At 36.8% G+C, this 17,858-nt stretch overlaps 1 protein-coding gene across 1 annotated transcript; it reads left to right on the top strand.

The window, feature by feature from the left end:
- Window positions 1-639: 639 nt before the first annotated feature.
- On the top strand, window positions 640-17,095 carry copb1 (COPI coat complex subunit beta 1). Its single transcript, XM_038283884.1, has 22 exons — window positions 640-775; window positions 5,501-5,646; window positions 5,790-6,019; window positions 7,606-7,775; window positions 7,857-7,971; window positions 8,063-8,155; window positions 8,249-8,386; window positions 8,499-8,618; window positions 8,746-8,853; window positions 8,940-9,086; window positions 9,175-9,320; window positions 12,632-12,728; window positions 12,828-12,988; window positions 13,136-13,256; window positions 13,353-13,580; window positions 13,867-14,046; window positions 15,587-15,731; window positions 15,828-15,947; window positions 16,023-16,168; window positions 16,299-16,388; window positions 16,549-16,704; window positions 16,855-17,095. Exons 2-22 carry the CDS (start codon window positions 5,556-5,558, stop codon window positions 16,912-16,914), a joined length of 2,862 nt encoding a protein of 953 aa, XP_038139812.1. The 5' UTR covers window positions 640-775; window positions 5,501-5,555; the 3' UTR covers window positions 16,915-17,095.
- Window positions 17,096-17,858: the final 763 nt, after the last annotated feature.

Here is a 17,858-nt window from a genome sequence, read left to right as displayed (position 1 = left end):
GGAGGGCCCCAGCCAAAATTTTTACACAGGACAAAATATTTTAGTGATAATTGTGTTCTGCATAAACTCATGCTGTTATAGACTTAAACTGCTTTCCTCTGCTGTCTTCAGTCTCTTTGTACGCACACATTTCTCAATTGTTGCATTTTTTCTTTGATTTATATATTTTTAATTATTTTCGACTGTTTGACTTCAGACATCTGCCTCAAACGACTGTTGATACTAGGCTAGGTTTCTTCCTAAAAATTGGAGTTCCTTCCCACTGTTTCCTTGCTTATAATAAAGGGTTTCCAGTCTAATCTGCGTAGATGGACGTTTTACAGTTATCTGTCTGCATTGGATACAGTCAAACTATGTATAATAACTCAAAATCAGACCTTTTTATGTAGAACTATATCTGAATAAAATGCCAAGTTTTTGGCTAAACTAAACATCAGTCTGATTTTGTCTTCTTTATTTTGAGATTCTTCTGTTGTGATTTGTTTTGAATTAATGTGTAGACTTTGACGACTGTTGAGTCTAACTATGTCTTTTAATGTAAATAGATCCAATGTCATTTTTTTTAACAGGAAACACATACGCGTGTATTGTAGAATAACTGTATTCTATAATTCGGCTTCATTTAATTGTTAGTTTTTTTTCTCGCGCGCGTTTGAGCCTTACGGCGCACCGTAGCAGTGATGTGGCTCAGGAAGCTACCTTCCACGTCAGAAGGAAGAAGGGGAGAGCGGACAGGGACAGCTCACCACCGAGAGCTCTTCGGTATTTTCTACAGGTAAATACCTGCAGTTAGACATTGAAGAATTGTATGTGTGTCACAGACAAACTATTGAGCTTATTTTCATCAACATTCGCGATGTTTTTTTTTTTTTTTATTCAGAACAACGGTAACATATAAATACAGCAAGCTAACGTTAACGTCCTCCATTTCAATCCTGGATGAAAGCTAACCTGCTGTTAGCTAACACTGGTTTCAGAGTCGAGTGTTTTGAATCCATTCATAGTCCTAATATCTATGTTACCAAACAAAAAATTTAATGCTTTAACTCATTGTTCAGCTGTTTGTTTTGACGCATACAAAGCTGCTAAGGCAGAATTTTACGCTATAACTTAAGCTGCTTTTGCTAATAGATTCTAAACAGCTTTGTACTTTCTCCTGTTGTTATAAGATAAGGTGACATAGTGATTGAGCAAACATAATTAATAAAAGCAAAATGTATAGATGTATTGTAACAATGCTCGAATGTAACACATGAGTAAATAAAGAATAAAGCAATATTGAGCAAAAAACGTGGGCATCTAAGTATTAACGTCAAAGATACAATATGTAAAAGCATCCTAATGCAACGGAAAATATATTTGACTACGGTGCACAGTTTGTCCAAATGAATTAGTAGTTAAACTTTTATTTTACCAGTAGCAAATTATATTAACGTAAATAAGATTCTAAAGATTCAATTGGCTTTCTTGCAAGATGTTAGATAAATTTGTTCTTCATGTGAGGCTTTTACAGTAAAATACTTTTTCTTTTGTTAATTTCTTAACATTTGTTTTTAAAATGTTTAAACATGATAACATTTTAATTATTTGTAAGGTCACATCAGGTCTTTTACAACTCAGGGAGACCTAGAAAATAGTTTAAAACAGCAAAATAAGCAATTTCATATTTAAATATTACCGTTTACTGCATCTTTTATATACTTTCAAATATACCTGTGTCAGCTATCTTTTTGGAGTTTAATTCTATAGTTATTTATGTTTGCACACTTTTTTTGGAAAAATACCTGTATTTCCAAACGGCACGTACTTAGCTGCGTGAAGCTGACACCCCACCCACGTCAAAAAACTCTGCAAATAGACTGAATGGTTAGTGCAACGTTAGTGCAGATTTGTGCAGAAAAAAATATCGTTTGTGCTACTTTTGTTTAAGAGATATTAAAGATTATTTTTTAGGTCATCCAGAGGTCACCATCCCCCCATTAAACTCCAATTTGAACCAAAGTGGTCTCATTTTTTAGTGCTTCGTTTGTGCTGATTTGTGCAGTTAAAACGGTCATTTGTGCTATTTTAGTTTTTAAGATATAATCATTTTAATTTTTGGCTGATGACGTCACCATCCCCCCATCAAGCTCCGATTTGAACCAAAGTGGTCTCATTTTTTAGTGCTTCGTTTGTGCTGATTTGTGCAGTTAAAACGGTCATTTGTGCTATTTTAGTTTTTAAGATATAATCATTTTAATTTTTGGCTGATGACGTCACCATCCCCCCATCAAGCTCCGATTTGAACCAAAGTGGTCTCATTTTTTAGTGCTTCGTTTGTGCTGATTTGTGCAGTTAAAACGGTCATTTGTGCTATTTCAGTTTTTAAGATATAATCATTTTAATTTTTGGCTGAGGACGTCACCATCCCCCCATTAAACTCCAATTTGAACCAAAGTGGTCTCATTTTTTAGTGCTTCGTTTGTGCTGATTTGTGCAGTTAAAACAAACATTTGTGCTGCTTTACTTTTTAAGATATAATCATTTTAATTTTTTTGTCTGATGACATCACCATCCCCTCATCAAGCTCCGATTTGATCCAAAGTGGTCTCATTTTTTAGTGCTTCGTTTGTGCTGATTTGTGCCGTTAGAACCGACATTTGTGCTGCTTTACTTTTTAAGATATAATAATTTTAATTTTTTGGCTGATGACGTCACCATCCCCCCATCAAGCTCCGATTTGATCCAAAGTGGTCTCATTTTTTAATGCTTCGTTTGTGCTGATTTGTGCAGTTAAAACAAACATTTGTGCTGCTTTACTTTTTAAGATATAATAGATTAAAATTTAGGCCGGTGACGTCACCACCCCCCTATTAGAGAGCTGCTGAAGTGAACAAGTCAGCAGCAAAGCAAAGGAGTCTTGTCTAAGTTAGTTTTAGTCACCTATGCATGTTAGTGGATGTTTCAAGTGTGTAACTGATGACATGTAAGTTTATTATGCCTTGTGTGTTGTAAAATTTCCTTATATAACCTCTGTTTAACTGTGTTGTTTTGTAGCTGCAGCTTTAGGTTTGTAGCTGCAGCTTTAGTAGTACTAACTAACTGTTTATACTCAATGTTGTTCATTTTATGGGCTTAGCCTGAACGTTTAAGTTTATATTACATGTTTTGTTATTCAGTCTTTACGCACAGTTCACTGACTCACTAGGTGGCATCACTCCCTGTAAAGTCGTGTGAGGACTTCAAATTTGCCAAACAGTCAATGCTGTTTTAATAACTCTTACATTTAATGTCATAAGTTACAAATTAAAGCTTGATGCATTTTATTTAAGCATAAAGAAGTTGGTTAATTGAAATGACACTCAATTGTCTACGTGCTGTGCACTTCTAACTTCATCCTTCTGGCGCATCTCAGTTATTTTTTAAACCAGTTTGCTGCTCAATGTGCGGAAAATAAGGGTCAACAATGTGAATACGACTATCAAAACCACCTTAAAAGAAATCACAGTTACAATATTAGAATAATAATAATGGAATATAAGTAACAGGTAAAATATTTGTAGAAGTTTGTATAAGTATATAACTGTTGCAGATTGTGAGGATTTGATCATGTGCAGGCTCAGGCTGGTGTGTCCCCCTCTCCATTTGTGAGACAACAATATTGCATTTCTGTGGAGAAAGGTTAATATATTGGTGGCTTTGTTGACATTGCTATCTAAAGCAAAGTTCTTTAAATGAGGGACAATAAATCACGCTGCAATCAATCTTTATTAGGGAATACAAAACAATATAAAACACATTTTACAATAACAGCTAAAACAACTTGCAATATAAAACAAATATATGAAATTAACTGCTTTCTTGAGAAAAGTGGTTAGACCAAACGGTGCATCTGGCCACATCTTCTTCCACCAAGGCGTTCTGACAGCGGACAACAACTGCTGTTGTTGAATAACTACTTTCCTTTCCAGCATGGGGCAACCAAGCCACTGTATAAAATAAGTATTCTTATAACAGTGGAAAGTACAAAATAATAATAATAATAATAAAATAACAATAAAAACACGTTTCCCTAGAGATCTTTGCCAATTAGCATGAATATATAAATAATCTAATAAGAAGGGGACAAACAGGCTCGGTAATCTTCATAATAATGACACTGATTTATCAGTAGAAACATTTTAAAAAGAAATTAGTTGTAGATGTGTAATAAATGTAGTCGGTTGTGATCATCACCTGCAAGTATAGAGAATATAATTTGAATCGGACATGCAAGCAGCACAAATGTCGGTTTTAACGGCACAAATCAGCACAAACGAAGCACTAAAAAATGAGACCACTTTGGATCAAATCGGAGCTTGATGGGGGGATGGCGATGTCATCAGCCAAAAAATTAAAATTATTATATCTTAAAAAGTAAAGCAGCACAAATGTTTGTTTTAACTGCACAAATCAGCACAAACGAAGCACTAAAAAATGAGACCACTTTGGATCAAATCGGAGCTTGATGGGGGGGATGGTGACGTCATCAGCCAAAAATTAAAATGATTATATCTTAAAAACTGAAATAGCACAAATGACCGTTTTAACTGCACAAATCAGCACAAACGAAGCACTAAAAAATGAGACCACTTTGGTTCAAATCGGAGCTTGATGGGGGGATGGTGACGTCATCAGCCAAAAATTAAAATGATTATATCTTAAAAACTAAAATAGCACAAATGACCGTTTTAACTGCACAAATCAGCACAAACGAAGCACTAAAAAATGAGACCACTTTGGTTCAAATTGGAGTTTAATGGGGGGATGGTGACCTCTGGATGACCTAAAAAATAATCTTTAATATCTCTTAAACAAAAGTAGCACAAACGATATTTTTTTCTGCACAAATCTGCACTAACGTTGCACTAACCATTCAGTCTATTTGCAGAGTTTTTTGACGTGGGTGGGGTGTCAGCTTCACGCAGCTCACGTACTTTAATGTATATCAGCCATCAATGTGAACAATTGTAGATTTTTTTAATGAAAAATCTTTTCTTTCTAGTTTTCTCGTTTTTTCATTGTTACTATAAAAGTATGAGGCATTTTCCATATGTTACAAAAATATTTGAGTTAATATAAGTAATTTGTTTAGTTTTTTTACATTTTAATTCATGGGTGCACAAGATTGGGCAAAGCTAAAGCTAGAAGCTGTTTTGCACGAATCATAGGCTCCAGTTTTTATTCCCTTAACTTTGAAATGTCTTAACTGCACATAGGAGCAGGCAGCTTGTCAATATCTTGTATCTGTATTTGGTGCTCCAATGTTATCTCTAGAAATTGACAAGCCTTCTCCTCCTATAATTACATATTGCTTTCCATTATGGGTCTTTTGTAGTTTTTTATTCATGTATTTGTTCAGGCTTTGCTCAGTTAGTGTTAATGCGTTTTTTTTATTATTCAGTCCTTCATTGTACTTATTACACTGTTTTCTCTGTTTTTTACTGATCTTTCAGTCTATTTTTTCTTCTTTTTCTTACAGACATCTAACACAAACTCTGGGATTCTTCTAAAAGTCCCACAAACCCAGCAGCAAGATGACGGCTGCAGAAAATGTTTGTTACACTCTGATCAATGTTGCCTCTGACTCGGAGCCCCCTTCTGAAGTCAGCTTAAAAACAGACCTAGGTAAACTTTTTCATATGACCTCCCTAAGTCTGTGCTACAGAACATAGGCTCCAATTTCCTCGTATTATTGCTTTTTTAGGAAGCTAATGTTTAAAATCTGATGTGGAGATGAACTTGGTAATATGTTGATAATTTCTTTTCAGAAAAGGGAGAGATCAAAGCAAAAACCGAAGCCCTGAAGAAGGTGATTGTCATGATCCTGAATGGAGAGAAGTTGCCAGGACTTCTGATGACCATTATACGCTTTGTTCTGCCACTTCAAGACCACACCATCAAAAAGCTGCTGCTTGTTTTCTGGGAAATTGTTCCTAAAACTACTCCAGATGGCAAGCTGCTTCAGGAGATGATCTTGGTCTGTGATGCCTACAGGAAGGTAAGCTAACAGTGACCTAATCTTTCATTTTATATAGTCCTATGTGTATTATGTGACATGATGTAGAATAGAAAGAAATGCTTGAACATTTGGACAAATAACAAGAAAATTACATTTGGATTCCTGAACTTCAGCAGTTTGTGACTTAGAATCAGCGGACCCCCAGGGGTTAACAAACCACTGTGATGAATCTCTCAGGGTTTGGCTTAGTCACAGAATGGACAAATATTTAACTCCCTCCACTTAACTAAGTAAGGCAAAAGCCAAATCAGCCAAAACTAGAAAGTATAACAACTGTTTTATTGAGTTTGGCTTTATGGAGTACAGGGATAGAAGGCCAAAATGTGTTTTGTGTCTTCAAGTGCTAGCAAATGAAGCCAGCTAAGCTAAAGCGGCATCTCATCACAAAACAACCCGAGTTCAAACAAAATAGAGAATTACATTCAGTATATAAAACAACCATAGGTGAGCCTTTCCACAACATGAGAAAAAGCTCAGAGGGCTTTGTATCTGGTAGCACAGCGCATTGCAAAAAGTAAGATGCCACACTCAATTGGAATGGACCTGGTGCTTCCAGCTGCGGTGGATATGCGTGACGTTCTGCTTTGCACAGATGCAGCTAACAAGTTAAAAGGTGTCCTGCTTTCAGATGATACTGTAAGGAGAGGAATTCAAGAACTGTCTGCTGACATTCAGGAACAGTTACTGAATAGACTGCGTTCATGTGAACAGTTTTCCATTCAGCTCGATGAATCTAAAGACATTTATAATACTGCTCAACTAATAGCAGTGGTGCAGTATCCCCGGAAAAGAGATAGTTTGGAGGATTTTATATTCTTTATCACTCGGAGGTGCACTGGTTGTCTCGGGGCAAAGTATTGCAGTTTTTGAGAGCTTTTCAAAATTCCTGACAAAGGAAAAACTGGACATTGTACATTTCCTCTTGATCCAGACTGCATTGCCAAGTGAGCCTGTCTTACAGACATATTTAACATATTGAACAGCCTCAACCTCTCCGTCCAAGGAGGCTTCACATCTATCCTTGAAGTGACAAAATCACTGCCTTTATAAAAAAAAAACAACAAAAAAAACACAGACCTCTGGAGAAGAAGAATACAAGATGGAATAGCAGAAATGTTCCCCCAACTGAATGAGTTTTAAATAAAGAGAACTTGTCTGTCTGTAAGGGAAGTTGTAATTTCAAACTTAACATCACTGTTAGAACTCTTCAGCTCATATCTCTGATGTGGACACTAATTCATGGGTGCATGATCAATTTTCACCTGCTGCAACAGAGAATGGCTTGACAGAATACAAAAGGCTGTATAAAAAATACTGTCAGCATCTAGCGATAAAAAGTTTGAGAAATCCCAACTTAGATGAGTCTTCAAATTATCCTTTGAACAAAGAAACGAGAACAGAGATCCCATCGCAGACATTTAATCTTTATCATAGCTTTTAAACCAAAATTAACATTTTTTTTGAAATTATTTGCTTTATTTAACAAATCATATTTTAACATGCTTTTGTTTTTTTGTTTTAAACCATTAAAACATAATTCAAGAGTATATTTTTATTCATTTCAGGACCTTCAACATCCCAATGAGTTCATCCGTGGCTCCACTCTCCGTTTCCTGTGTAAGTTGAAGGAATCTGAGCTACTTGAGCCTCTGATGCCGGCTATTCGAGCCTGCCTGGAGCACCGTCACAGTTACGTCCGCCGTAATGCTGTCCTGGCCATTTACACCATCTACAGGTACTGGAATATCTGGCTGCACTCTCATATACTATGCATCAACTATTTCTGAGTGATGATAACCTGCTTTCCACATTTCAGGAACTTTGAACATCTCATCCCAGATGCTCCAGAGTTGATCCATGATTTTCTCGTCAATGAAAAAGACGCAAGCTGTAAGAGAAATGCCTTCATGATGCTGATCCATGCAGATCAGGTTTGTAGCGTGTTGACAAACAGTCTTTTTTGCAGCGCTTTCTAGTGGTTATATTAAACTACATAATCCATCACCTATATTACCCCTACAGGATCGAGCTCTGGATTACCTCAGCACGTGCATTGATCAAGTTCATACTTTTGGTGACATTCTACAGCTGGTCATCGTGGAGCTCATTTACAAGGTAGATCAAGAGGCTGGCTTATCTAATTCAGGTCCCGAGATGGACCATCGTGCAATAAAACAACAGTTTGAGCATATGCTGCGGTGTTTTCAGGTTTGCCATGCTAACCCATCGGAGCGTGCCCGTTTTATTCGTTGCATCTACAATTTGCTGCAGTCCTCTAGCCCAGCTGTTAAGTATGAAGCTGCTGGGACTCTTGTAACTCTCTCCAGTGCTCCAACTGCTATTAAGGTACATCTTCACAATTTATTCAGATCATGTTCATACATAAATCACAGTTCAAAAACTGTAGAATCATACAGAATGTGTTTAAGTATTTACTCTATAATTTGCTGGACTCCAGGCTGCTGCACAGTGTTACATTGATCTGATCATCAAGGAGAGCGACAACAATGTTAAGCTGATTGTTCTCGATCGTCTGATTGAGCTGAAGGATCATCCTACTCATGAGCGCGTACTTCAGGTGCCTTCATTGATACTTACTTTTTTTATTCAACAATTTTATTTTGAAATATCTTTACAATTCAGACCATTACCAGTTATGGTAGTGTTTGAGAGTTTTCTAATTGCTTTTTCTTTTTTAAATCCAGGACCTTGTGATGGACATCCTGCGTGTCCTCAGCACTCCTGACCTGGAAGTCAGGAAGAAGACCCTACAGCTCGCCCTGGACCTCGTCTCATCTCGTAATGTTGAAGAGGTCCGTTTCATTTTTCCACCATCTTTTTACTAAGAGACAGAACCTGGACTTCCTCACCAATACAGTGACGTCTGTCTGTCTTTTAGCTGGTGATTGTTTTGAAGAAGGAGGTGATTAAAACAAACAATGTAACGGAGCATGAAGACACTGATAAGTACAGACAGCTGCTGGTTCGCACTCTCCACTCATGCAGTGTACGTTTCCCTGACATGGCAGCTAACGTCATTCCTGTGGTGAGTTTCTCATCTTAGCATCATGGGAATATCTTCTTTAATTTATATTTCATTTATATACTGTGTTGTTTGATGTTTTAATTTTCAGCTAATGGAGTTCCTGAGTGACACTAATGAGGCAGCAGCTGCTGATGTGCTTGAGTTTGTGAGGGAGGCCATCCAGAGGTTTGACAACTTAAGACCTTTGATCATCGAGAAGATGCTGGAAGTGTTTCATGCCATCAAAACTGTCAAGTAAGGCCTCGGAAGCACATTTATTTTTTATGTCATCAACCATTGATTGATTGTTGTTCAGTCATTTGATTGTTTTAAAAAAACAGGTCAAGCTACTTGTTTAATAGAAATAAATTCACTTTCAATTTTATTTTAATAATCATGTCTTTAGAGTTATAACTAACAATTTTTTGGAAAATCGATTAATCTGTTTATTTTAGGGCTGCAACTAACGATTATTTTAAAAATCGATGAATCGGCCGATTATATTTTCGATTAATCGATGAATCGGATAAAAAATATATTTTATACTAACCTTTATTCCAAAATAAACATTTTAGACAGAACAAACAAGCGCACAAGTACAGGTTGCTCATTAACTGTACTGGTGCAATATGAAAAATAAATGTTTGTGTTAAAACTACGCAAACTTACATGAGAAATGTAGCTGTACATACACAAAATATAGGGTACTTTGTTTCATAAAGCGCAAAAAAAGACATTTTTGTTTTTAAAAGCCCCTAAGGGGTTCAAACAATAGGCCCCCCATTTCAACAAATTAGTTTTTTTTAGACTAGAAGAGTTCTGCCTTTTAAGACAGGAAAGTATAGCAGTTAAAGTTGCTACTTGAGAAAATACTGAACCATAGAGATAAAAATAGCCCTGTGATTTAAATTATAAATTGTATTTGGAATAAAAATGAGAGAACTAGGGGTGCTAAAAAACACATCCTCCAAAGACATATTTACATGGAAATGTGGCAAATAATTGACATATTACTGATCTTGCTGGATTTTATTCTGCTTTACTTCCATAAATTGCAGGATCTTCTTTACTTTATCTTTGCCAGAAGATTTAAACTTTAAAAGCCTTGCCCTCATAATTTGCAAGTTAATTTATTTATAAAGTAAATATAAACGCTGCTTAAGCTAATTCAAATGAAATTAAAAGTAAAATAAGTAGCCAACCTTATCACTGTCTGTAACCTACTAACACGGTAAGGAAAGCATCAGATGAGCTACCTGAGAAACTAACGTTACGTTTCCCCACTTTAAAATGAAACAAACATGGTTACTCATCCTGCTGATCAGCTCTCTTCACTGCCATCGAAGGCTCCAACGTGTTTCCTTTTCAGGTGCTGCATCATAACAGTGGTGCTTCCGCGCCATGTTCATTTGTTTTTACAAAAGTTGCATGTTACGACTTTTTTCGCTTTACAAAGCGCAGGCTATTTTAATTATTGTGATCAATTTGCGGCGTCAATCCCGGCGCATGTGCGCTTCATTTGCAGTCTGGACGCTGAGGGTAAACATTCTCTGACTGCGCTGAGAGGGACTCCTGCGGGAGCGGAGTTGGGATAGGGGAGGCGCCCCACGGCAATGACGACGGCGGCGGATGACGCATTAATCGCGCGACACAACTAATCGATGATGAAATTCGTTGCCAACGCTTTTAAAAGTCGATTTTATCGATTCGTTGTTGCAGCCCTAGTTTATTTTTTTAGGTTATTAATCGATTAATTAATAATCGAATAGACAAAGGTTCCCAAAAGAAGACTTTTTACAAAATTAAACCAGGGGAGACTAAAACATTTCCACTTATGGAGTTCTGGATAGAGCATTATGACAGACTAAAGCATTTTTTTTTTATCTTAAATGCAAAATGTTCATTTTATTTTATTTTTTCACAATGTTGGTATAATTACTGCTCTAGGTGGGCCACTCGTTTAGCTAATGGTGTGTTTTAGAGTCTCTATACTTCAGTTAACTATTAATTGATTCGTAAATTACGATTATTCGCAAATCTCCAACCTCGTCCACAATGAGTCTAAGCCCAAAAAAAGTCTGGCTGTTAAAGAGGTCATAGAATGCAAAACAGAGTTTTAAATTGTCATAGATGAATAACGATAGGATTAGTCAGGTTCGGTTGCTCCTGCCTTGTCCACCGGGGTTCCCGGACCAGCCCCGGAGCTGACAGCTCGGTTCAAATGCCCGGTGTGTATCGACTACTTGCTGCACTCTAGTCAATCCCGGATGATTTTGAAATCCCTCCCGGACATATTTTGTAGGTACGAAAAGTAGGAAATGTCCTGGAAAAATACCAAATACCCTATATAATCATGCTATGACACCTTTAAGAGTGCTCTGTGTAAGCTTATTCATGAAAAGCTAAAAAAATGAAATAGTATGATGGTAAGAAAAGTCCACATAGAACTGGGTTATGCATAGGCGGGTATGAAAATCTGACTGCATGATAACCCATGGCTGGCTGGACATTTTGGTCAAAACATATATCAAAATATATTCTTCAATTCTGTTCGATATGATATAATCCCAATATTGTTATAAACAATATGAAAGCCTCAGAAAGACTGCCAGGGAAGCCCACAGAAGATGCCTGAACAAACTTCTGAAAATAATTTTTCCACATCTGCAAAAGTTCTATAAAATAACATTTTTTAAGCAAATGTTAAAAACCCCTCTTAACTATTTTTATTTGAAGCTACAAGCTCAACAGATTTAGGCCCTAGTTAATTCTGAAACATCAAACTTTTTATAACCCCTTTTTTAACCTTTTTTATATCCTCCTATTAAGATATCTCACCTTGTGTGTAACTCATTTAGATAAATGCTGTAATTATAGACTGTAGCATATATCAAAATTAATTTAAGTCCTATCAGTATTGGTGAATACAGTTATATTTTAATATAAATTTATATTTGATTATTGTTCACCCCTATAATAACCTTAGGGTTTCATGGTATCTCTACATTATAATTACAGCTGAAATGTATGAATATAAACAAATTTAAAAAATAACTTATTGAACTGTAGCATTGACACCAACTATAACATAGAAGTTAGACTGTAAGCTCAAAATGAAGTAATATTTTACTTAATTTTACCTCTCTTCCAGTTTTTTACTTTTATTAAACTAGGAGAGCGAATGTAATTGTATTTTTGTTTACTTTTTTTAAGCACTTTGTGATTCCCTCTTGTCTTTGAAAGACGCTATATAAATAAGCTTTTAGTTGCGTACTTCTCATTATTAACTCTTAATTGTAGGTAAAAAATTCTCTCCCTGGCAGGCTCTCACTCCCCCTTTAGGTGTGCACTCTTTCTTATGATTTTTGGCACCTTTATTAAAATCGTAACATGCACAAAGAAGCAACAGAAACTAAAAAGATGAATATGTGTACATAAATTACTTGGCTACAGCTACAAAGCAATTTGTACCTATACCTTTTAAATTAAATTTAATGAAGTCTACAAGCGCAGCATAGAAGTTGTGACTATTGCAGTCGGCCTCTAACACAGTGATATTGTTCCAGGATTTACAGGGGAGCGCTTTGGATCTTAGGAGAATACTGTAGCACTAAGGAGGACATCCAGAATGTGATGACTGAAGTTCGCAGGTCTCTAGGAGAGGTGTGTGTGTGTTTATCGATATTTCTGAGTTTTTATTAGATGGGATCTGTTTTTCAGATGTGTTGATCCTAAATTGATGATGTGTTATTATCTCAACAGATCCCAATAGTGGAGAATGAGATCAAAAAAGAGACCGGTGAATTGAAAGCAGAGGATGAAGTCAGTGCAGCTCCAGCTCAGAAGTTGGTGACTGAGATGGGGACCTATGTAACACAGAGCGCCCTGAGCTCTTCCAGGCCTTCAAAGAAAGAAGAGGACAGGTAAAAGCTGCTGTATGGAAATAAGATGTATTTTTTCTTTGGTTTGGTTTTCCTATATGATTGTTAATACATCCTTTTGATAATAATAATACATTTGATCTGTATAGCACTTTTCTGGAAACTCAGATGCTTAATTTGTTTTTTCAGGCCACCGCTGCGAGGGTTCCTGATGGATGGAGATTTCTTTGTTGCAGCTTCCTTGGCCACAACCCTCACCAAACTGGCACTGCGCTACGTTTCCATTGTTCAAGACAAGAAGAAACAAAATGTAAGTTGATATGCAATAATGTCACTCACCTTACCATAGCTCTTCAGTCATCCTCATTTTGTTTCTCTAATTCCTGCACTCTCTTTAAATCTTCAGTCTTTTGTTGCTGAAGCGATGCTGATTATGGTCACAGTGCTGCACCTGGGCAAGTCCTCTCTGCCCAAAAAGCCAATTACAGACGACGATGTGGACCGCATCTCGTTGTGCCTGAAGGTCCTTTCAGAGTGCTCCCCACTTATGAATGACATTTTCAACAAGGAGTGCCGCAGATCGCTGTCACATATGCTCACCGTCAGGCTGGAGGAGGAGAAGCTGTCACAGAAGGTAGAGATGGTTTAATATTGGTTTATGCCGAGACAACTTTGTCATTCACTCTTTAAAAAAGAAAAAAACATTAGGATTGGCGAACATAAGCTGTAGTAATAAAAGTAATAGATAAATTATTAAATACAGGTAATGTATCCACAGGAATATACAACAGAAAAAAGAAATTTAACTCATTTTAAATTACTTTATCAGCCAAGAAAAGTAGAAAAGTATTTCTTTAAGAGTTTTGATCATTAAACAGATAAAGACTCATCTTTTACCCAATTTCTCATCCTAAATGCAGAAAGAATCCGAGAAACGAAATGTGACGGTCCAAGCGGACGACCCGATCTCCTTCATGCAGCTCACAGCCAAGAATGAGATGACGTCTAAGGAAGACCAGTTTCAGCTGAGCCTGCTGGCTGCTATGGGCAACACTCAGAGGAAGGAGGCTGCAGATCCACTGGCATCAAAACTCAACAAGGTAAACCCCTATGCTCTCCAGAGCTGCTTCAAACGAAGAACACATTTTGGTTCAACGCTTATCTATTTATATACCACAGAGGGCGCTGTTGTTGTTGCTGAACAAAAGGAAGGACACAACTGTTGAGACATTAAATGCTTTCTACAGTGATATGTTGTCCTTAAAAATATAAAATAATTTCCTCAAAGGGCTGTTTCTCAAAAGCAGAATTTAGAGATGCAGGATATGGATGACTTAGAGAGTGCCCACACACATATTTGATCATCTTACTTATCTTAGGCCCAAAAGCTGGTCGTCAAGTTTAACAAAGGGAGGCCTGTTTTAGATGGGATGGGTCATAAATTGAGCCAAACCACTTTGCCTTAATGTTGCTAAAGACGCCGTCTGCATCACAGATCATCTTGAGCAATGATATATTTGTGTAATTTAATACACATAATAATAAATAATAAATATGTCGTAACACTGACAGTAGGCAAAACCATTACTTACTCTAACCTGAATGTTGGTATTTTCTGTTAGCAATATTGTCTTCATGTGGTCCAGGAGGAAACCATTTAGCCTGATTTGTGTGCAATCCAACAATGATGGCATTAAGGAATCCTGTTTAAAAAGAAATACAAAAAAAGATCACCTGTTTAAAAGTTTATTTTGAGATGTATTGCCTAATTAATTATATAGTACAATCCTTCCTTGATGCAGTTCATACTTCTGTGGTCTGGACATTTTATGATGATGTGTATATTTACTTTTAATATCAAATACACCATCCTACTGCATGCAGGAATATACCATTAGGAGAAAAAGTTGAACGTAACACTATAAAGGCAGGATACTGTTCTGTGCAGAGCTGATTTTGGAACCCAGCAGATTACACAGTTAGCGGATGCTATCCCTAGAGAAGCACTAATGCTCAGGAAATTAACAGGAAAATTCAACAAAAGGACATGCCAATGTAAAGTAAGATACGTCTGTTTGTGGCTGCTTTCAGGGCCTCACTTTATGGACAAAAGCTTTGCTTCTTTGTCAGCCATTTATCCAACAATCTTAACGCAGCTATATTCTATTAAAGGCCTCTCTCTCAAACTTAAAACAATAGCAGTATTAAAAAACACAATCAAACACTAATATTGTCTACATAGAAACTATAAATTCAATAATGGCATTGAGTAGACTTGACTAAATAACAATACACATTAGTTGTATTTTAATGTAGGCTGTCAAAAAATACGAATAACACAGATAAGAGAATTGAATCATGGACAAAACAAATCAATTTCTTATTGGTTAGCGATTGTTAGCCTGGTATGAAAAAGGCTAGCTGCACAGAATAAATTACCATGGTAACCTATGTCTCACTAGTTTAGTAAAACCAAGGCTTAATTAAGCCAAAATATTTATCTGCTATCTTCCTTCTTTGAAAAAGCCCTTCTTTGTTCTAAAACTTAATCAAAATCTGCTGAAAATGAATAATGTGAAGTATTTGATCATATAAAACAGGCATCTAATACCTTGATTAAATGTATTTTTTTCATACTAGGTGACCCAGCTAACAGGCTTCTCAGACCCAGTGTATGCTGAAGCCTATGTCCATGTGAACCAGTACGACATTGTCCTGGATGTGTTGGTGGTCAACCAAACAAGTGACACTCTTCAGAACTGCACTCTGGAGTTGGCCACTTTAGGTTTGTCTTTTTCATTTCTTTCTTACTCTAAGAGCAAAAAGCTATAGGTTTCTGTTCCTATGTTATTTGAACTAAGCTTTTTATTTTACTCTTCAGGGGATCTCAAGTTGGTTGAAAAGCCTTCGCCTCTAACTCTGGCCCCTCATGATTTTGCGAACATAAAGGCTAATGTCAAGGTGGCTTCTACTGAGAATGGGATCATATTTGGCAACATTGGTAAGAGAGAGACATCAGGCAAGGTGTTGTTTCTGCTGATATGTGTTTTTTATTCATTTGGTTCCCTTTCTTTAGTCTACGATGTGTCTGGTGCTGCCAGCGACAGAAACTGTGTTGTACTCAGCGACATTCATATTGACATCATGGATTACATCCAGCCAGCCTCCTGCACAGACGCAGAGTTCAGACAGATGTGGGCAGAGTTTGAGTGGGAAAACAAGGTTAGCTTTACCTCTGCTTTATCTGCAGTGTCTCTTAATTTAAACTAATTTCCCTTTTAATAAAAAAAAAAATGTCTATTTGAGATTACAAACAATCATGTTTAAGAAATGTATAATGTCTTGTTTGTAGGTGACGGTAAACACCAACATCACCGATCTGAATGAATATCTACAGCATATCCTAAAGTCCACTAACATGAAGTGTTTGACTCCTGAAAAGGTCAGTTACTAGATCCACTCAACAGCCGTCAGTCCTCTGCTTCTGCACTTTGAAGATTTTAATTTATTTCATTGGTCAACATTGATTTTTAAACAAAATTTTCTGGGATGTTTGTATGTTTAACAGATTTTCTTCCCTTTTGTTTTATAAAATAAATCAGGCACTGTCTGGCTTCTGTGGCTTCATGGCTGCTAACCTGTATGCTCGCTCCATCTTTGGAGAAGATGCCCTGGCTAACGTCAGCATCGAGAAGCCCATCCATCTGGGGCCCGATGCACCAGTCACCGGACACATACGCATTAGGGCCAAAAGTCAGGTGGGTCACAGCTGGTGTGCCTCTAAAATGATAGCAATCTGTGAAATAAAGGCTCAAATATTGTCTCTGAATGAGAACTTATAGATGTTTTATATCATGGATTAATAACAAGGTAATAGTGTTTTTGTAACAAATATCTTCTCTCCACAGGGTATGGCCCTGAGTCTTGGGGACAAGATCAACCTCTCTCAAAAGAAGGCTAATATTTGAAATGACTGCTTTTTTCTGTTGTCATCCATCTTACCACCTCTGCCTCTATCTCCCTGATTAAGAAGCCAGTCATGTTATAGCAGTTTCTGCTTCTGTCCTTTCAGATGTTTCATATCTCTCTAAAAGCTCCATTTCTTTTACTGTCATTGTTAATTTTCAATAAACACTTATATTAAAGTTACAATTGTGTCTTATTCAGTGAGTGTTTGTAACAAATTCCAGGGAACAGACGGTTGCCTAAAGGTGATTGTGCCCTTTAAGTATAAGGACTGTGTGTCTAAGCTTCGTATCTCCAGGTACTAATTAGAATTCCTCAAATTCCTCTCATGATATCTCATACAGTGTAAAACCCCTTTGTATTTGTCCTGTCAATACTCCCAAAGGGGCTTAAACACATTCCCAAGGCAGAAAACGTAGTTCTTTCTATGCTATGTTAATACATTGTAATTATTTAGAGTATAGTTGGTCATTTGTAAGTTTTACCATCACTGGAAATGGAGGTCCTTTTTGGACAGATGTCAATGTTCCACTTACCCTCCTGTTTATAATTCATGAGAAAAAGGTAGATTTCTGAGAATCAGTCCACAGGGTCACAGCCCTGCCCATACAGTTATGGTATCTGCAGAATCTGTCCCTCCAGGGGGTAAGATAAAGGCAGCAAGGTTGCTTTGAGGTCAGAACTTCGGCTGTGAAAATAAACAGCGGGCCGTCTGGCAGCACTCCAGCTACTGTGTTCAAAGTAGTTTTGCTTTTTTATCTATTTCTTTTATTTAACGTGTCGGGGTGAGCGTTTCTACCAGAAGGGCAGATCATGTTCTGCTTTTGTCTATTTTGATCTAGATGATAAAAAAAAAAAAAAACTGAAGCAGCATTTTATATTTTCTAAACCAATCCTTTTTAAGGTATTGATATCATCATTTGACATGCTCTTACAACACTAACAT

Source organism: Cyprinodon tularosa, unplaced genomic scaffold, assembly GCF_016077235.1.
Source record: "Cyprinodon tularosa strain WSP-4 unplaced genomic scaffold, ASM1607723v1 ctg197, whole genome shotgun sequence".
Taxonomy (NCBI): Eukaryota; Metazoa; Chordata; class Actinopteri; order Cyprinodontiformes; family Cyprinodontidae; genus Cyprinodon; species Cyprinodon tularosa.
Note: the sequence above shows the minus strand (reverse complement) of the source record. Positions and strands in the feature narration are given on the sequence as shown.